The 20879-nt window shown below is 44.1% G+C and overlaps 6 protein-coding genes across 6 annotated transcripts; 2 read left to right on the top strand and 4 right to left on the bottom strand.

The window, feature by feature from the left end:
* Positions 1–257: 257 nt before the first annotated feature.
* GCG54_00007023 (uncharacterized protein) lies at positions 258–2058 on the top strand (the record flags this gene model as incomplete). Its single annotated transcript, XM_045407013.1, has 3 exons — positions 258–631; positions 686–1287; positions 1334–2058. Coding segments are annotated over 3 exons (1701 nt in total), but the record flags the coding sequence as incomplete, so codon positions are not given.
* Positions 2059–2171: 113 nt separating this feature from the next.
* Positions 2172–5119, bottom strand: GCG54_00007022 (Nitrogen assimilation transcription factor nirA; the record flags this gene model as incomplete). The annotated part of the gene is made up of 7 exons (XM_045407012.1): positions 2172–2847; positions 2910–3071; positions 3128–3343; positions 3403–3535; positions 3590–3798; positions 3875–4826; positions 4903–5119. 7 exons carry the CDS (start codon positions 5117–5119, stop codon positions 2172–2174), a joined length of 2565 nt encoding a protein of 854 aa, XP_045259922.1.
* A 638-nt stretch (positions 5120–5757) lies between these two features.
* On the bottom strand, positions 5758–7538 carry GCG54_00007021 (putative succinate-semialdehyde dehydrogenase; the record flags this gene model as incomplete). The annotated part of the gene is made up of 5 exons (XM_045407011.1): positions 5758–6352; positions 6435–7038; positions 7105–7281; positions 7331–7412; positions 7476–7538. 5 exons carry the CDS (start codon positions 7536–7538, stop codon positions 5758–5760), a joined length of 1521 nt encoding a protein of 506 aa, XP_045259921.1.
* Positions 7539–8299: 761 nt separating this feature from the next.
* On the bottom strand, positions 8300–10110 carry GCG54_00007020 (FAD-binding monooxygenase ktnD; the record flags this gene model as incomplete). Its single annotated transcript, XM_045407010.1, has 3 exons — positions 8300–9744; positions 9796–9890; positions 9944–10110. The coding sequence occupies 3 exons, from the start codon at positions 10108–10110 to the stop codon at positions 8300–8302; spliced, it is 1707 nt and encodes a 568-aa protein (XP_045259920.1).
* An 889-nt stretch (positions 10111–10999) lies between these two features.
* On the bottom strand, positions 11000–13322 carry GCG54_00007019 (Dihydroxyacetone synthase; the record flags this gene model as incomplete). Its single annotated transcript, XM_045407009.1, has 3 exons — positions 11000–11701; positions 11767–12917; positions 12977–13322. The coding sequence occupies 3 exons, from the start codon at positions 13320–13322 to the stop codon at positions 11000–11002; spliced, it is 2199 nt and encodes a 732-aa protein (XP_045259919.1).
* A 654-nt stretch (positions 13323–13976) lies between these two features.
* GCG54_00007018 (NADP-dependent mannitol dehydrogenase) lies at positions 13977–15019 on the top strand (the record flags this gene model as incomplete). The annotated part of the gene is made up of 4 exons (XM_045407008.1): positions 13977–14233; positions 14297–14374; positions 14428–14751; positions 14812–15019. 4 exons carry the CDS (start codon positions 13977–13979, stop codon positions 15017–15019), a joined length of 867 nt encoding a protein of 288 aa, XP_045259918.1.
* Positions 15020–20879: the final 5860 nt, after the last annotated feature.

Genomic DNA, 20879 nt, shown 5'->3' with positions numbered 1-20879 from the left:
TGGGACGTTGAATACCACTTGTCATGGAGATTGTGTGGCAAGCCTCAAACGGCACTGCCAGGAAGCGCACTTCCCAAGATGAGTGATGCTTACATACCGTAGGCGTTTTCTAACTGCTAACATTTATCCTGCTGTCACCGTGTCAAACATGTCGCACTCGGAAAAAAAGGTGCTATCACACCGAATCACTACATGCCACAGACGCAAAGATTCGTCCTACCGCAGCTACGCAAGAGGACACTTTGCCATCCTCGTCCACTACTCGCGAGTCGAGTTCGAGTCCGAGCAAAGTCAGCCTATACAATCCCGAGTCCGTTCTGGAAGATCTATCCGAAAATCCAAACTCAACTTCGTCTCCCCAGCAGTTCTACGCGTGTCTAAGACACTCGCAGTCCCGTCAAGAAACTGCCTCATATGCTGAAACCGACCCAGAAACAGCAGAGAGAACCAGAAGACAAATCTTCTGGTATCGCAGACAAAGACGTAAAGCATCTCCTCCCGAGCTGTCAGAGCACCATCGACGATATCTGGAGGATGTAGGTGCGCTCCTCGTGCTACCAAAATCAACAACCGACGCCTTGCTACCAATCTATACAACGCTATTGAACGACCTGATTCCCATACTTGACGGCAATAGTGTACTTCGACAACATAGCAACGGACAAGCTTCAAGGTACTTGATCAGGGGCATTTGTCTCGTCGCATGCAAGAGCAAACAAGCAGCGCCCTTTCTGCAAGTAGTCGAGGACGGCGAGGTTTTGAACTCGTTAGACTTCGCTTCCAAACTGCTCACAGGTCTGGACGCTGCCATGAAAGCAAATCTTGAGCCAGACCGGGTCACAAAGATTCAAATTCTGGCTTTGATGCATTTACACAATGATGGAATAGGTGGCGTAGACCGGTCTTCGAGCTATTTGTCGCAAGCCATATGCGAGGCATGGTCTATATCGCTCCATCTCAATGTTCCAAGAAGCCCAGATCGTAGACAGGGCGACTTTCTTTGGTGGGCACTCAGGAACTTTGACCGATTGAACAAGCCAATCATGGGGGCAGCACCTTTCATGATTGATGATACCGACATCGCGCTTGAGCGCATTGCCTTGACGGAGGGAGACTACAGGTCGCAGCTAATGTCAGTCTCACTAGCGCTCGGGGATCTCATGATCACCGCCACTAGGGTCTACAAAGCAAGCTCCAAAGCTACTGTAGATGACTGCGGTGAATTCCCATCACTCTCGAAGCTCACGTCAAACACATCTTTTGACGGTTTCCACAGGTCACATGCAGGTGCGTGATCCGTCTGCGTCGCAATGGGCATTTTCTGACGTAACAGCCTACCTCGAGATCTGGTATCACGTTGCTGCTATGCTGTCCTGTCGATACAGTGGCCCAGGCAGTCCTCAATACAATCGCCGTCTTGCGTCGGCCGGAGGGGTGCTCGGCATCATATCCAAAGAAGGCTCTGAACGGCTCCCACCCTTACCTCTGGTCCCATACGCTGTGTCAATGGCCACAACAGTTGTTTACCGCGCATTGAGAGATAACCAAAGAGATACTGTGACTACCTGTGCGGACCTCGGCCTTTGCTGCAAGGCACTGGACGTTCTATCAGAAAGATGGACTACTGTCAAAGGTGTAGCAAGACTGGCCAAGCGCTTATTGCAATTCATCCAGCGAAGCGTTTACGATGAGCAACCCCAATGCACATGCCTAGGCCATGCCTCGGGTTCATTGGTGCCTACTTCTAAAGGAAGACCCTGTCACTCAGCGCTTGAAACTGAAATTGTACCTGTCAGTCCTAACACTTTGGTCAGAAATGTCCCTGACCAATTATCCGGAGGGCGATCTGAGGATACGGAGCGGGATGCCTTGCGCGAAGTGCAGTTGCCGACTCCAGCTGGAGACCTTTGGGATCAGGGCGATGTGTCATACCTTCAACTGGACCGGGCGTTTTATGACATGTTCGATGATGGAATGCCTGATATTTTTCGCGACTCTACAACCTGGGATTTTATGCATGCACCTGAGGGGTACTATGATCATCCATCAATTGAGTAGTCAGGCTTAGAGACAGGACCGCAGCTCATTTAAACCTTTCTCTCGTCACTACTGGGTTACACACTTGCTATCATGTCCCTGAAATGGCACAGGGATGTATTCACTGCCCTATGTCAAATGGCATATGACTTCGATAGCCCCCATGTTCCCAGAAACGCCTCTGGGCCTGCGCTGTTATCTACTGCAAATATCCAATCAAGATCAATGCCCAATTCAGCTCCCATTGCGTCCGCATTTGCTTGAGCCTGAGGTGAATGATGCTGCTGCCGCTTGCTCGGTTGGATGTTTGATGCAGGGGAATAATCACGAGGTGGGGAATTAGACTCCGAGTCTTTTCTTAGTCTCTTTCTGGGAGTTGATGCCGTCGCTGAAGACTGCCGGCGCAGACGATTTGACCGGGCTCTAATTTCCCATTGCCTTTGAAGCATTATGAGGAAGTCATGAGCCCTTTTGGCATTCTCCCATGAAGATGAGAACTCATCCAAGGCTCTGAAGCAAGCACTCAGCTGGACTCCCATGTCATCACACCCAGGTAGTCGAATGTGAGAAACAGTCGCGAATATCAATAGCAGTGCCGCGGAGCAGGTGATTGTTACTCCCTGTATGTTCATACGCTTCAGAGTATACATCTCTTCATATAGTTGAAGGATCTTGGCAATCGCCACAGCAGAGTCGACACATGCTTTGCGGGCGTGGATGTGACCCGGACCTTGAGGTGGTTGGGGTTGGATGTAATGCTTTGACATCCAAGGCCGATGAGCATGTATTATTGCTTGATAATAGTGCATACTATACTCATCAGCATACCATCCGCAGTTATCTAGATACGTTTTCTATTCGTTGAAACTTACTGCAGCAGCAATACGTGAGGCAAGTATGGCGTTTTCGTGTTCTTCTCGTCAGTTTGAACCTGAAGTTCTGAAGGCAAGCAGTCTTTCCACTCCTTAAGCTCCTTCACTGTCTTCTGATTCATCTCTTGTAGCACACTTGGTGGAATTCTTTGGCTTCCATATCTACAGCGCATTAGCCAACTCAGTGGAGTTCATGACGCGACCAATACATTACTGACAAAGCATGACCGAGAGGCGCCATGATGTCGCATAGTAGTGCCCGTTGAGAGCAAAGCAGCTCAGCATAGTCTGGCTGGGTCACGCCGTGGGACCCAGGGGAGACGTAGGCAGACCAGTGCCCTGATACATCAGTGCTACTGCCTGTACCGGGCTTGGCGACAGTGACATCTTCCATGTTAATTCGGAACGGGCGACCTAAATGCAATCCCCAAAGGCTATCAATTGGTCAGCTCAATCTCGACGTCGAAAAACGAAACAAAAGACAGATGCTTACTGGTCAATGGTGTACGCCCCCCAAAATACAGTTTTGCGCAGGTCTGCTTCCTCTTGACTGATGGATCCTATTTTAACATATGGTGTCATGTCAACATGCAGTGCCAGATCGAATGCAAGCCTCATGGCCATTCCTACCATTATTGTAAGCTCAGAATATCATGCGGTGTGTAGACACATAACAATACCGCTATAAAGCCATCCTCGAGCATCCCGCTTGCACCCAATGTCATGGCCACTCAGAATAACCATAGCTTGAACTGTAGCCACCGAAGGGCAGTCAAGCTCAATATCCAGGAGAGCTTTAGCTCTGTCGGCGAAGAAGTCTGCTAAAGACTTCGGAAATGTGACGAATGTTGGGTGGTGACGTGATTCAAACGCAGCCCCTAGGGCGCAACTGGGAAGGTATCAGCGCCGACTTGAAAAGCGCGGTTAAAGAATACAACATAAAGCGTCCGGAAAGACAAACTCACATCGCGTTTCTCAAAGCTTCTGAATAGTATGGGTTATCAACCATGCGATCACGCCACTGCACCTTGGCCTTTTCGTACAAATCCCGCTTCACGACATGTGAGGCAGGATCTTGCCACGTGAAGTAAAGATTCACCAAGTGCTCCTCGATGTCGTTCGGTACTTCCTTTCCTATATCCAGACGATCTAGAATTTCCTGTCCATCGTTTCTCACCGTTCGATGGACGGTCATGTTGTCTGGGGCAGGCATCTGTACCAAATTGAAATTCGATGTAGGGCCGTAGTACCGTATTTGACCGTCCGATCCGATTTGCAGAGACCCTACACGCTCTGACAAACGATCTACCAGCTCCTCTGTGCTTTCAGCGTCGCTATCGTCGCCACTGATAGTTGTTGGAAACGAAAGTGACGGACCGAGTGCATGGCCGGATTTCTCTGGGACTAAGTGGACGTCATTTGATACAGGTATTCCTTCAACTGTCACATTCGTTGTTACTCCGGGATGAGATATGTCGACAAGATCGTCTGAGCTGTGCCAGTCCCAGTCGATCTCGAGGCTGTCTGTCTGTCCATTCGATGCAATCTTTCGGCATTCCCTCCAATCTAGTGGCAAGTTTGAGATTAAGCTTTGAACCTGGTCAGACGATGGAGTATCGAACGTTGAAATGTCTTGACTGATGCTCGTCGTACGGATACACTGCTGGTCCGTGTCTTGCAGTCGTGCTGCCGGGCTAGAATCGCACTCTGGGGCAAGATCTGTGGAGTTTGGCTCGTCCGGGTCCGTACTAAGACGCCTTACATGGTCTTCTCTCGGGTAGGCATGAATCAGACCGACGTTCTTCAACACTCGTAGTAGAACGGTCTCGTCGTCTTCTTGCATGGGCGGGGGCCGCAAATTATTTTGCTGGATAAAGTGGCTCATTTGGTCGACTCTGGCGCAGAGGAGTTCGATCGCTACTCGTAGAGACAATCTATATTGAAATTTCTCACGGTCAGAAATCCTGCTTTACTTCATTCATGGTTGACGTACTTCCGTTTGTCCTCATTCGCCTGGAACTGGCAATTCTTGCCTTTCCGCTTGCAGTTGGAACAACATGGGGTCTGGCCATCACACTAAGCTTCGTCAATTGATTGTATATGCTTGGAAGGGGCTTCCGGTGTGGAAAGATCCCCAGGGATGGGAACTGGCCGTCGGTTCCGGCGCGTACCTTTACTTTCGCGGCATGGCACACAGGCTGTGGTGACATGCTTCCTCTTGTTTGCCGATTGCGTTGCTGAGGCCATATTGGTGATTTATCTCTTTCAATTTCTCGCTTTCGTTCATCTGATGAGTGCAATAAACTGTGTGCAGAATGTCTACTATGGAGGAGTAGGACTCGAAAGGCTCAGCGTTGTGTTTCCCCGCGCTTGACATGGATTCAGCGCTCGGAATTCAACCCCCGTTGAGTCTTGACCCACGCACTAGGGGTCACCCCACACTTCTCTCCAACCACCCCGATCCCCGCACTTCGACGTGGAGAAGTTGGGGATAATGGCTTTTTGTTATTTGCGTATTCTTTCAGACTGAGTTATTGGTCAGTGGTCAAAAAGTTGCCTGTTCGTATAGCCACCGGAGGACTGTTTGCCTGGATCAGACGTCTACAAAGTCATCCTCCGTGGTGAACACGCTTTCTAAATTCGTTGCACGCGGTCCTTCTAAACTCTGAGCCTAATCAGGAGTACATAGGAGCTGTGATTGAGCAGCAGAACCTTCCCTGGCTTGATGGATAGTTCGGAGTTATTCAACAAGATCTGTGTAGTAGGGAGCAATGAGTAGCAATCTAGCAATTGCATAGATACCTAGGTTTGATTTCATGTGTACTGTCTACTTTGAGTAGCTATTTACTCACAATGTCCTCGCATCTTGATTCCCAATCGTAATGCTCTTGATGTTTTGATACTCTTCCAATCCGTATAGGCTACCTTCTCGACCGTATCCGCTCTCTTTCACGCCCCCAAATGGCGCCTCCGGGGCACTAATCTTACCAGTGTTCACTCCCACCATTCCCACCTGCAATTTCTGAGCGACACGCATGGCTCGACTGATATCGCGCGAGAAGAAATAGCCAGCGAGGCCGAATTCGGTGTCGTTCGCTAGGCGCAGCACATCTTGTTCCGTTTCGAACTCAAAAACGGATGCAAGTGGCCCAAACGTCTCGTCTTTGCTCACTATCATGTCTTGGGTAACTCCCGAGAGTACTGTGGGTTGGAAGAAGAAACCTGGAGACTGCAAAGGCTGTCCTCCTGCTTCGACTTTGGCTCCTTTGGAGATTGCGTCGTGGATGTGCTCTTTGACCTTCTCAATGGCAGCTTGATTGACCAGCGGGCCTTGTGTGGTCAAGGGATCCAATCCTTCGCCGACTTTCAAATCAGAGACCTTCTTCAACAGCCTTGAAGTAAAATCCTTCGCTACACTCTTTTGGACGTAAAGTCTATTCGCACTGATGATATGGGTCAGAACCAATCTCGATCGAATCAATCCATAACTATGGATAAGAACAAGAAAAGAACGGCCCGACTTACCACACACAGGTTTGGCCGGAACAGCGAAATTTGCAGAACATTGCGCCTTCCACTGCCAGGTCAAGATCGGCATCATCAAACACAATGAATGGAGCGTTGCCGCCAAGCTCAAGGCTGACTTTCTTAAGGGTGCCGGAAGCCAGTTTCGCCAGCATTTTGCCAACACCGGTTGACCCTGTGAAACTAATCTTTCGAACCAAGGGATTCGTAGCAAGCTCTGTTGCTGCTTGGCGGTTCTTGGTAGGGCAAACTTGGATCAACTCGGAGGGAATACCTGCCTCGAGCGCTAGCCTTGTCAAAGCCAGACATGTGTATGGCGTCTCGCTTGGGGGCTTGATAACGACAGAGCAACCAGCGGCAATAGCCGGTCCTACCTTCCGGGTGATCATCGCCGCTGGGAAGTTCCATGGGGTGATTATCCCACAAACTCCCACCGGCTCTCGGATAGTGAGGAGCGTAGTATGAGGAGTAGATGAAGGAATAGTCACACCATACGCTCTTGTAGCTTCTTCCGCAAACCAAGATATAAAGTTCGCTGCATACACGACTTCTCCATTGGCTTCGCCGATTGTTTTACCGTTTTCGAGACTGAGAATTGCCGCCACTGCAGTTTCCATTAGCATTCAGTAATTGGTGGTAACGACAATTGTGTCTAGACTGGTATACTTACGATCCTCTTGGTTGGCAAGAATGAGGTCATACCATCTTCGCAAGAGCGCTCCTCTCGAAGTGCCCGTCGTCCCTTCGAAGAAAGCTGCTTGCGCTTGATGAGCACTTTCAATCGCGTTCCGGAAGTCCTCCAGGTCACAATCGGCTACCTGTCCAAGCTTCGTGCCCGATGCCGGCTCTTGACTTGGGTCAGTTCCCATTCCTGGAGGTCTTCACAGGGCACATACCAAAGACGTCGAATTTCGCAGTTTTCGAAACCCACTTTCCCCCAATGAATGCATCTGAGATGAAGAGTTCATTGTTGTTGAGCTGAATGTTGACACGCATTTCAGTGGACATCCTTCTGTTTTTTGAATTGGCACGTTCACATACCTTTGCTAAAGCGTTGCGGTGGTAAGTAGCATTGGTGTCCTGACTTTTGGCGGTAGAGTGCATATTGAAGTTTGGAAAATTGACCGGAGTATAGAGACAAGGATAATAATACGAGTACAGAGATCGATAATCAGCAGTTCATATACGCTCATGATCAACATCAAGTTGCGCAAGTGTCCGTCTATCAACCTGGACCTTATGGATCTTATTTCTATGCCGAGCGGGATTGATACGTTTGGTATTGTCTCCACGCATTGGACATAATGAATATCTTTTTGCCGGTGGTATGCAATTCCGTCAGCACGTTATTTTCTGGATACGGAATTGCTAGTGTCGCTCCCCCCGCGATCTCCAACTTTGCCAAGACAAGATTGTTCCTTTGAGTTGCGGCCGGGAAAGGCACCCGACCCCGCATCCGTGTACACTGACGCAACAAAAAAGCCCTTCGGAGCATAATTCCGATCACAGCCACATTCCTGGAGTATCGACCAACATGTGCGGCTGTTCCAGAACGAGTTGCTGCTACTTTCGTCCTCGGTAGAATAGAATGCACAACCAAACCTCGTTTTGGCAACCAAAAAACTAAAGACGTGGCTCCCGCGTGTTCCTGTTGAAGGAATTGTTCTTCGATTTGGCCAACCGATCTCCTTTAGTGAGATGGTTTGGTTGGGTGCCGATGGTCAGACACTGGGAAGGAGAGTATCACGCGATAGCAGTGGCAATTTAGCGTAATCGTCTCGTGATACAAGACATTTTTCAACAACGTTGGCAACCTATTGATCTAATTCTGCATCGTTTTTGCCTTCCTTAGACCTTCTTCAGTCTTAGTTTGATAACCATTGTGCCAACTTCGAAACATTCGAGATTCCTACGTGCAGGGCTCTCTCCAAGTATCCCACGATGGCAACACCTTCGACCAGCCCACGGTAGCGGCTGATAGCTGCTGCGAGACTCACCAGCGCAAAGATCGTCGAAATGGGTGACATTGTGCTCAACCAGCGACGAACAGTAAGTAACGGCCATAGGCTACTTCCCCCACTCATGTTGAATGCAGACCAGTCGGGGAAATAAGTCTTGAACCAGAATGATCTTGCCAAGCCAGGCCATGACGCCGCGTTCCTGCCGTAGTCTCCGATGTACCAGTTGGAGCAATCCCCAGAAAAGACTGTATCACGCAGAGATTTGTGGATTGCGTTAGTCTCTCTATCCTCTGCGGATTGCTTGACCTCAATGACGGCAGCCTTGTGATCAATGAGTGGTGTGAACAGCGATTTGACGGCGTAGTCAACTTGAGTCTCGCAAGCGAACAGGGCTGAATTGTTCGCAGGGAACGTATTCGGGCCAAACAAAATGGCGAGGTTGGGAAAGTTGTGCACGTGTGTCCCAAGATAAGCTTGAGCACCGCGGCACTGTCTCCATTGGTCATGTAAGGAGATGCCAGTCGAGCCGACAATGTGCATCGGCGTCAAGAATTGGGAAACCTGGAAGCCTGTTGCCAACACAATGATGTCGAAGTCGTCTTCTATTGCAGAAGAGCTGATTATTCCGGTCTCGGTGATCTCTTTGATGCCCTCGGGAAGAAGCTCAACGTTTGAGAGATTGAGACTTTCGAGGTAGCCGGGGTCGAAAATGCGACGCTTGCAACCGAGAGGAAAGTCGGGGATAATGTGATCCCAGTATTTCTTTGGCGCGATCGACTTGATGTACTTCTTCGATTCTGACTCAGTCTCTGCGCGAGCCTTCAGTCCCTTAGGAGTTGGGAAATATGTCGTGGTCTCCTCGTCGGCATCGAGAAAGATCTGTAGCCTCAGCCAACGCATCAACAAAGGCATCCATCGAAACATGAACTTTTCCGTCTCCGAATATTGCTTGTTCGGGCGGGCATGGAACCACTGCCCGCTTCTGGCATATTGCTTAACGAGAGCTGCATGTTTTGCTACAGCCGGCACCACTTGCGCAGCACTGCAGCCATTGCCGATAATCGCGATTCTTTTGTTCTTGTAATCGACTCCATGATCCCATCGCGCTGTGTGGAACATATGTCCCTTGAACTTTTCCATCCCAGGAAATTTCACATCTCGAGGAAAAGAGATTGCGCCCACAGCGGAGACGAGAACCGAGGCATATCGAGAATACTGAATGCCCGTCTTGAGATCCTTCAGATTAACCTCCCACTTCGAGATATCGGTGTGCCATTTTGCTCCCATGCACTCAATTGAGGTGTGAACGTGCTTGTGCAGATCAAACTTCGAACAGGTATCTTCCATGTCTACATCACGTTAGTCGGTCATTACTTACCGATCGGTCGAGGCAGTCTTACATTGAAGAATTTCGGGTTGTTCGCAAAGCTCCTTGGACCAGTTCGGATTCAGGTTGAAGCTGAAAGAGTAGAGGTGAGACTTCAGGTCACAGCCGCTGTACACATTCGTTAGGGTCTTCCACGGTGCATCAGGTCCATGAACGCTTACCATCCCGGGTACGTGTTCGTTCTCCAAGTTCCACCGACCCCATCAAGCTTTTCGTAAATTGTGAAGTCGTCAAAATGCAATTCATGCTTTAGCTTATAAGCCATGGCAATGCCAGCAGGGCCGGCACCAATGATGATGGCGTTGAGTTCCTTCGCGTATTGTGACATCGTATAGGGCGGTTGGGCAAGCGACGCGTAGCTATTAGGTCGAACGAATTATGGCAAAGATTGGGCGAGAACAAAAGGCAGCCCGGTTGGCAGTAAACAAGACGAGATGTCAGATGGTAGGTTTCTGTCGCTTCTTTTAGGCATATTGCTCGCCATAGGAACATGGATCTGATGTCATACCCTCCGAAATTGGCTGTCAGATCACTGCGTCGCCATTTTGGGAATCGGAATTCGAAATTTTGTTGAAGGCAGCGTCTATCGTCTGGAAGTCCATGGCAGTCTTTGATCTTGACCAGAAGGGGTACTACGGACAACGGTACGTTCAGGTTCCGTTACACGTCTACAATTTCTGGGGGTTCGGGATTCTCCTTCCGACAGCGGTGCCTCCAGAAAGTCCAACCGACAGTTCTTGTTTGGCAGGCCCCGCAACGCACGCGAGCCGGGCTCCGAGACTTTTGTCATTCGCTTGGGGTGATCTCGGAAAAGCTGATGCTGTTGAGCCGCAACAGAGTAGCAGGCCGACAAATCGCGTACCGTTATCGGGCTTCTGGTGTCATTTCAGATGAATCTCTTAATTCGCTCTTCGTCATCTCATAATTTGTACTTAGGTGCTTGAATTGGGTTACTGTCTCAACAACTAAGAATGATGATGCTGATTTATCGGTAGTTTTTCACTGTGCACTCAATGCGTTAGACTATGTCTTCCCTGCCGTGGAGGATGAGGTTTCGTCTCGAAATATGTAATTGCGATCTTCTTTGCAGAACTGGATTCGTTCCATTTTGATGGTTCATGTGCCATTGAAATTTTCTCTGTCTCTAATTAACGAGGCTTAGTCGCTGCTTCATGCATTCTTTGAAAACGGTACAAGTTCAACTACTTTTGTCTACTTTAAATTTGCCTCCAACCGGTCATTCTCGCATTTTCGTCTCCGAGGTCTTCTAGGTATCTTCGCACGCGCTTCACAATGCCCTTGGCATCAAGTTGGAAGCGATCATAGTTGCTGGCGTTAGAAGCGGAGTAACCGTAAGAAACCATGCTGATGCTTGCTGTGACGTATCTTGCCCAGGTCGTTGCAACATATTCCTCGACACTCACGATTGGAGTACCGTCCGTAGGGAAAACTCTACGGCGATATTGCTCACTTTGTACATCGAAGTGACTGAAGCTGGGACAACTGACAACACGCGTTGGTACGCCGGACGCAGATAACGTCTTCGCGGCTTCGACAGCATAGTGGAGATTTGTACCGCAGCTGGCCAGGGTGAGCTTAGCTCCAGCCATCTCTTCAACGACATATGCTCCTTTCGCAACCTGAAATCGATCAGTCGACGGCACTGCGCCAGTCGGATCTCTTCCGAGTGACAGCATCGTGGGGCCCTTGCGATTGTTCAATGCCAGCATCCAAGACCCGATCGTTTCCTCCGCGTCGCAAGGCCTGATATACGCAAGATTGGGCATCGCGCGGTACAGGGAATCGATCTCAACAGGTTGATGGGTTGGGCCGTTTTGTCCCTCGGCGAAAGAGTCATGTGTGGCGATGTGGATGACCGGCAAATGGCTCAAGGCCCCCATGCGCACACCAGGCGCAGCCTGACGATGTTTTGTCAGCTCAAAGCCAGGCAGGACAAATTACGAAGGGGCACTTCGGAGCTTACATAGAGGTAGAACATAAAGAATGTTGCAGTAATTGGCAAAAGCGTGCCAGGCCCATATGCAGCCAATCCGTTAGAAATTGCTGCCATTGCATGCTCACGTATTCCGTATCGAATGTAACGCCCTGCATAGCTGACAGATGGGTGGCATACGTCGGACTCGAGGTAAGGGACCTTGTTGGAATTGACGAGATCGGCACCACCTCCAAACAAAGTCGGGCAGGTTTTCCAGAGCTTTTCCAGAAGAGCACCGTTGACCTCACGAGTTGCTAGCCCCTTGAACTGGCTTGCTTCGATTGCACTAAGCATCTCAAGTGCTTCGGTTCCACGGTCGCCATTTCTGGCTTTCTGGAATTCCAACGACTTCTCCGGGTACGCCGATGCATATTTCTGCAGCATGCTGTTCCACTCTGATTCCAGCTCTTGTCCGCGTGCCTTTCGCTCACGAAAGTATTCCAGAGACGACTGGGTGACTTGATGCGTAACTGTTGGGTCTTGTCCAGCTAACCGCTTCGATAAGGCCACGCTTTCGGCATCAAATGCACCATGATGAGCCTTGAAAGTACCAGCGACATTCGTTCCCAGGCCAATAACAGTCCGTATGTTGATGAAGATGGGCTTGCCTTTCAACGACTTTGCGAATCCGAGCGCTGAGACCACCGCGCTAACATCATGGTTGCCGTCGGCGATCTCTAAAACATGCCACCCCGAAGCGCGCATCTTTGCATTGACATCCTCGGTGTTGATCCAGTCGAGCGGTCCGTCGCAGGTTACTTGGTTATTGTCATAAATCAGTACCAAGTTATCGAGCTGCAAACTTCCGGCGAGAGAAATGGCCTCGAGGGCAACACCCTCCATAAGGCAACCGTCACCGGTCATGCAGTATATCCTTGACTGCACAACATCGAGTCCTGGTTGGTTGTAGCGCGACGCGAGATGTTTGGACGCGATGGCGAGGCCGACAGCATTGGCGATACCTTGGCCTAAGGGGCCTGTCGTGACTTCCACCCCGGGAACTTCAATTTCAGGGTGCGCGTGACAAATTGTCTTGTAACCGTCTGTTTTGGCGCTTCCGTACCCTTTGATCTCATCCATGGAAAAGTCGTCGTATCCAACCAAGTGATTCAGTGCGTAAAGAAACATGGCGGTGTGGCCTTGACCATTTTGTCAGCTTCAGTGCAGTCATGAACGCCAGATACTTCCAATGTCTTACCGTTGGAGAGCACAAATCGGTCTCTGTCAAACCAGCTGGGGTTGTTGGGATTGTAGCGCATGACATGCTTGTACAAGGCTACCCCTATGGCGGCCATACCAATCGCTGATCCCCCGTGGCCACCTCCATTCTGATTGCAGATATCGAAGATGAGGTTCCGTAGAGCAAGCACAGCAAGGTCGTCGTCGTTCAAAGTCTCTCTCCAGCCCTTCAACCGGCTATTGACGTATCCGTTTGGCGCAGATGGCGGTGGCACAAAGCTTGGTTTGTTTCCGTTGGGTGATGGAATTTGTCCCGAGGGGACATTCTCGCTGTGAGATCTGCACTGGTTCGTTGATGGAGACATGTCTGGGCGGGTTGTACGTCGTTACACGATATCTGCTTGGATCGAGATGAGACGGCTTGGCGGTGAGATCTATTCCTCGTTCATTCAGTGGCAAGTCATCGAGACGCAAGGCTACGCATGCAATAAAAGTATTGTCTTCCAGGCTTTATTTGAGTTATCTTCTCCTTAAACCACAAATTGTCACTAAGGTGCTTCCCAGTTGTCGGGTTGTCATGACCGCTAGTTTTCGACCGGCGCCCGGCTTGTGTGGGGTGCTCGGACATCAAATCCGTAGCTGTGGGCATCGGGACTAGGCGTCCGGCCACGATACTGAAATCGGACCAGTAGCTATTCCTCGCCCATATGATCGCATTGTCATTTGATGACAATTTCCGGTCATTGAACTGCTCAATAATGCCGATGAAATTGATCACATGTCTCGTGGAAACGAATGCGGGATTCGGGTCCGGAGAGTTGCATGTCAGCCCAACCTTCGATCATATGGTCTTGTACTCCTAAACTATTCCATCCGTCTTGATTGAAGTGGAACCTTCATCCGTTTGTTCTCTTCTACATACTTTTCGCATTCTTCTTGGTTCAGAAGCCAACATCGACTTCGACCCGTTGTCTCGACCTCGCAGCCAATTTGTATCGCATCTCTCCCGATACGAAAACATGGCATCCAGCATCGTTAATGCTCCTCAGCCAAAGGCTGATGTCAACCGTTACTTGAGTAACTCGGTGCACGATCTTCTGTCTCTCAAAGGGCGAACCGTTGTAATCACAGGCGGAGCTCGTGGGCTCGGGTTAGCGTTTGCGTTGGCAGTCGCCGAAGTGGGAGGCAATATCGCCATTCTTGATGCAGCCCAAGAGCCCCATGATCACTTCTATCAAATTGAGAAAGCGCACGAAATCAAGATCAAGTACTATAGGTAGGCATCACTTGCGATTCGTGGCGCAAATTTACGTGGCTGACAAGGCTTCGCCACTCTAAGGAGCGACGTGACAAATTACAAAACTTTGAAAGAGACATTCAGCAACATTGTCAAGGACTTCGGTCGAATCGATGGACTGTGAGTCATCCTTGCTCTAAAATGCGAACTTCTCTGGGTCTTACGCATCGTAGTGTCACTGCCGCTGGCATTTGTCCCGACGAGCCGTTCTTGCAAAGAAGCCCCGAGTCCGTGGCCAAATGCATGAACATTAATGTCCTCGGTACTTACTATGCCGCGCAGCTAGCAGCTGCTCAGATGGCTAGCCAAGATCCAACCGATTTCAACCCGCGCGGAGGCTCAATCGTCATGATAGCATCAATTGCTGCGTACGTCGCGAGCAAAGGCCAAACAACCAGTGACTACTGCTGCAGTAAGGGTGCAGTGGTTGCCTTGGCTAAAGCTCTCGGTGTCGAGCTTGCTGCGAGCGGTATCCGCGTGAACAGCATCTCTCCAGGGTCTGTCATACATTATTCTGTGTCGTCTCGAAAGCCTGTGAATACTAACATGATACGCAGATACATGGCGACTGACATGACGCTGGACTTGTGTAACCGCTATCCCCATCTTGGAGAAATAATGAACACAGAGCCACCAATGCGGCGAATGGGTGATCGCACTGATCTGAAGGTTCCTGTGGTGTACCTGCTGTCAAACGCGAGCGCCTACCACACCTCAGATGACATCTTGATAACTGGAGGTATACATGCTGGCAGGTTGATGTAGAGTAGAGTTAGTAGCATGAATCAAGGTGGCATCAACATTTCATCTTCGTTTTCATTCGAAAGAAATTGACTTGTGTCCTTTTTCTCTTTCAATGAATGAAAGTATCGAGGCTAATCTGTTTATCCTCGTGTGTTTGAAGTGCCCGTTTCGATAGAACACCGTATTTTGGTAGCAGTTCATGAGATGCTCAGCGATAAATCAATGGCGTTGCACGTTATGCACCTTCTGCAGCAAGTACTAGGTATTCATTTCCTTTGCAGCTCAGTAGTTTCAAGTCACCAGCCACATATTGCACTCAGCTGAACTGGCTCTTGGTGTTATAATTTGTACGGTTTGGCAGCTGTGAAGTTCCGTGACTCAATGCTGCTTATACGAATACTGGCGCAAACGACAGCCGCATTTGTGTTGAACTTCATATAATGCGAAATCGACCTACTTTTGGTTCAAATTACCGAGCGTTATCGTAGTTACACGTGCTTAGCACTACCACCTATGGGGCCTTGTAAAAGAAGCTAACAGGTGGGCAGGTCAGAAACTGCCAAGAAAAGAGTTCTAGCAGCACTACCAACTTCCTAAAGGTTTTGACTTAATGTTTACTAAGAAGTTCTTTATTATCTGCGCTACATCAGCAAACTCATAATTACCTCCTTATCACTGGATTAGGGGCTAATTTTGCGGACGATGCCAGCTAGGATTCTCCCATTTTTACTTCATACAGTAGGCATAGCTCGCACAACCATGTCGATCTAGCTAAAAGACTTCGGCGTCACTCCGCCGCTCACTCATAACACGGAGTTAATTCAGGGCGTATCTCCCTTCTCTGCATTTTCTGTTTGCCGATCATGGTCTGGGTCCGGGTCCGGGTCTGGCTCGCGATCCCGGAGATGTGTGGCCATGCTTTCGAGTAGATGGATCAGACTTCCCTTGACACCAGTTGGAGAGTGAAAAAGAACCGTCGCTTTGAGGGTACGACGGCTACTCGGGTCTGCCGGGATGCAGCCAGGGATTGGCGAATACCACTTGGTTAAACCAGGCTTAGCCGCGCCCGGGGTTGACGGGCAAACCGAGGGGCTAGCTTGTAAGCCAAAGGATGGTGTCAATGAGAGGTCGCCCGTGGTCTTCTAAGTTGAGCTTCGAACAGCTTCGGTGGGTCGTGGTGGTCATGGTGTTGCATAGTCATGGTGATGTCGAGTGTTGGTGTGCAAGTCATCGGCTCGGTATTTGCAACTCCGTATGATTAGTGTGTGACAGCAAAGACGAGAAATCAACGAGCCATCTCCGGTGTTTAGGGTTCAAGTCGCCAGTCATGTACAAAAGATGAAGAACCCATCGCAAGCAGTTGATGACAAGGGCAACCGAACAGGAAGCGCTTCCGTGGTGGACATATTTGGAATGTACCGTGTCTGATTGGTCGTGTTGTTGCGATAACCCCCAGATGTCCTGGAACGTAGACCGGCTGGGCTGTGTCAGAGTCCGGTGTGAGAACTGATGTTTTGTGGCCATGTAGGCTATCCGTAACATCCATATTTTAGCCACTATCATCAAGCTTTCTTGACGGCCCTTGGAGGCCTGTTTATTGTCGGACTTGGCTCCGTACTCCGACCACGTGACCCTCTTCTTCAGGAAGGCAGCTGTCAGATCGGTCGGCATAGCACGCCGTGGAAGCCGCCCTTTGGCGCATTGCAGCAGAGGAGACTTCGGACGGCCCCACAACTGATAATGTCCCCTAAATTTGGGCCTGGACTATTCCCAGAGATGCATTCTTTAACTTATCTATGCTCACTTATTTGCGTTTGCCTTACCTGAAACCCCTGTTAGTGTGCGATTTATTGCCCCTCTATACTACTTTTTGCTATTAACGATAATGCTACTAATATTAATTAATATACTTCTTAATATAATTTAAGCTTTTTAATACTATTTAGAGCGTAATATAGGTATAATATTATAATATTAGAGTAGGATAATAATAATCTAGCTTCTATATAACTAGTATAGTTATTAAAGCTAGTAGTATTATATAAAAGTGAGAATATCTCCTTAAAACTAGGATTTCTACTAATAAGACTAGTAATATAAAAATCCTTCTTACTTACCTTAGTTCTCTAAGAAGAAGATTATAAGAGAGAGTTTATACTATATTAACTTTAATCTAACTTAAAATATATTATTTTTAATAAAATAGCTATAATAAGGAGCTTTTAGCTAACTATAAAAAGGATAATAAACTCCTCTACTAACTCTAAGAGAGGTAAAGCTAGCCTAATTAATAGGGGGTATAGTAGTAATTAGAACTCTTAAAGTAGAGTAAATATAAGAGGAAGAGGGTTTTATATTAGTAGTAGTATATATAAACCTATAATTAAAGTTATTACTTAATAGCTTTAGCTATAAATAAACTTTATAGATAAATAGTATAACTTATTAGTACTAGAGGTAATAGATAATAGTATTAATAAAGTTAAGGAGATATAATAGCTAGAAGTTAATAATACTAAGGTTATTATTAAGGCTATTACTAAGGCTATTATTAAGACTATTATAGAGCTACTAATTAATCTTATTACTAAAAAGAATAATCCTTTTAAGGAATATTTATTACTACTTCTATTATAATTATTACTATTACTATTATTTCTTATAGAACTTTAAGTTTATATAGAGATTAAGATTTCTAGGAATAGTATTAAGATATAACTAGATATTAAGGTTAGGGAGATTAAATAAGAGAATATAGATAACTAAACTAAGTATATTATTTATAATATAATTAGAAACTTCTATTATAAGTGTACTTTATAGTATAGTAATTACTTTTTTATATTTAACTCTACCTAAGTTACCTTCTTCTCTAGTTTAAATTATTAAGCTATATTCTCTAAAGAGATATTTTATATTAACTACTAAAAGCTTAATAACTAGGACTTATAGCTATTTAAGTATTAGGGATAGATTAGTAATACTATTAAGAATAATAAGAGGAAGAATAAGTTATTATAGGTTAAGATTATTACTTTTACTATATTAAAATTACTTAACTAGTATATACTAATCTTTATAGGCTATTATTATAAATTTTAGTAGTTATCTTTAATACTATCTAGTATAGGTTCTACTTAAATAACCCCTTTAGTTAGAGTAATACTATTTTAAAACTCTATTAAGATACCTTTATAACTTAGTATAACTTTATAAACTTTATATTAGAATAATAACTTTATTAAGCCTATTCCTATTAGATTTAGTAATATTAGTAAACTGTTACGTTAATAGAGGTAATAGAGTAACTTATTATTAACTAGTAAGTTAAGATAGAAGAAGACTTAAGATATATATTAAGCGATCTAAGCCTTCTATAAGTATAAGTTAGGAGTTAAGTACTTTAATAATTATAATAGTATTATTAGTAACTACTATATTATTTATCTTTTTACTTTATTAGGCCTACTTATTTATTTTTAGATCTATAAATAATATCTTATAACTTAAGTTAAGGCTATAGTTAATAGAGAAATAACTATTAATAAGCCTCTAGAGAATATTATTATTAATATAACTTTATACTATAATAACTACTTCTATAAGAGTAAATCTAAGCTATAGAGTGAGGTTATACTGAGGGTAAATAGTAGTAGAAGTAGTAGAGGTAGTACTAATAGGCTTAATTTACCCTCTTTTAGTTTCTATATTATAAATTAGGTTAATATACTATTACTATTACTATTCTATAACTTTATATTACTAACTTATCCTTATTATAATTACTATACTTCTACTTAGTTATTATTACTAATACTACTACTAATAAGACTACTATTAATACTACTATATATTAAGAAATAGGATTTACTAATTTTATCCTCTTCTCTACTTATTCCTTAAATTAAGTTTATACTATAACTTCTCTATAAATATCTAGAGTATCTATAAAGAATAAAAAGGATTAGAGATACTAAATAGGATATTAATCTCTTTACTACTCTTAACGCTATTCTATAGGCTTATTTCTAACTTAAATCCTTTTAAAAAGTACTAACTAATTAGTTTAATAAAAATAATATCCCTATAGGTATTATAGAGATAATTAGAGGTAAAATTAAATAATTTCTAATTAAGCGAAATATTATAGATTTAATAACTAATTATAGTTTATACCTACCCCTTTATAATATTAAAAGCTAATAGATTTTTAAGTAGATAATATAATATTTCTAGATAATATAATACTTCTAGCTAATACTATTAAATAAGACCCTCTAATTAAAGTGATTAATAATATTCACTCTCCTACTACTTCTCTTACTTAATTACTTAATAATAATAATAATAGTAAGCTTTAATAAGTAGAGAGGGGTTTTTTCCTACTTTTTTATATAAATATAAAGATCTTAACTTTAATAATTAGTAGTAATTTATCTAATAAATAGGATATACCTCTAATACTATAGCTAAAGAGAAATATACTATAATTAAGGCGTTATAAAGCTAACTAACTATTAAGATTAGATTATTTTTATTTTATATTAATATTACGTTCTTTTAAGTAAAAAGGCCCTTAATAGTATTAAAGTTAAATATAACTATAGCTATAAACTTAACTTTATAGTAAGCTCTCCTCTCTATTAATATCTCTATTTATTTTAATATAAATATTATAGTAATAAAAGTAATATAAGATAGTGTTAATATTTTTAGTTACTTTAAGGGTATAGTTATAAAGAAAGTTTATAAAGAAGGTATTTATTACTTTAATCTATTTATACTTTATATACTACCTCTATAAGTAGTTTTTAAGGTTACTAAAGAACGCCTTAATAGGGTTAAAATCTAGTAAGTATATAGGTAAGTATAGTAACTTAACACTATACTATTAATAGGTATCCTCTAACTACTTCTAGTTATACTATACTATATTATTTATAATTAAGACTAACTTTAGGCTAGAAAACTTCTCTATTTTTAGTAATATAAAGTTTTTAATTTAATATAAGAAGCTATTAGTATCTATATATCTAAGATAAATAATATAATTAAGAAGATTATTAATAGTAAGGGTTAGTAAGATATAGTGCTATATACCTCTTTTTATAATACTCTACTTTAATAGCTTTATACTTTTTAGTACCTAACTTATATATTTAGTATTACTTTAATAATTAATATTACTCTTATTAATAAAAATAAATACATTAGTAGTATAGTTATAGATTAATATAATATATACTTCTTATATAGCTTAGTTTTATTACTAAGTAATATATTAAATCTTCTTCTTCTTCTATTAGATCTTTTTAAAGTAATAAGAGATTACTAATATAGATATAGATAAATTAAACTCTTTTATAAGAAAACCTTAAACTTTATTAAGGTAGTAGTTAGTTTTATTATATAAAAGCTTAAAGATCACCTCTTTATAGATTAGTAATATTTTATAATACTTAGAACTTATTAGTTAATATAGTTTTAGTATATCTCTAGATACTTCCTATTATTAATAATAGATTTAAATTATTATAATATTATACTTAATAAACTTTATAATTAACTTATTATTAAAGTAGTAGATAAGTAGTAACTCTTTTAGCTAAGCTTATTACTTACTACTTAATAGCTTTAGTATTATCTACTCTATAATATTAGTATAATTTTAATTAAATATAGTATTAGTGAGGAGGATAGATAGTAAGAGGGCTATATTATATATACTTTATATTACTAAATAGGTTTAATAATAGGATCTCTAGTATTAATATATTTAAGGTATTTTACTACTAGAAGATAGGATATAGTTATATAAATATTATAAAGTAAAAAGAGACTTATTAATAATACTAATAATTAATTTATACTTAGATTTTAT

The sequence above is a fragment of the Colletotrichum gloeosporioides genome (assembly GCF_011800055.1).
Source record: "Colletotrichum gloeosporioides strain Lc1 chromosome Unknown consensus_73, whole genome shotgun sequence".
Lineage (NCBI taxonomy): Eukaryota > Fungi > Ascomycota > Sordariomycetes > Glomerellales > Glomerellaceae > Colletotrichum > Colletotrichum gloeosporioides.
Note: the sequence above shows the minus strand (reverse complement) of the source record. Positions and strands in the feature narration are given on the sequence as shown.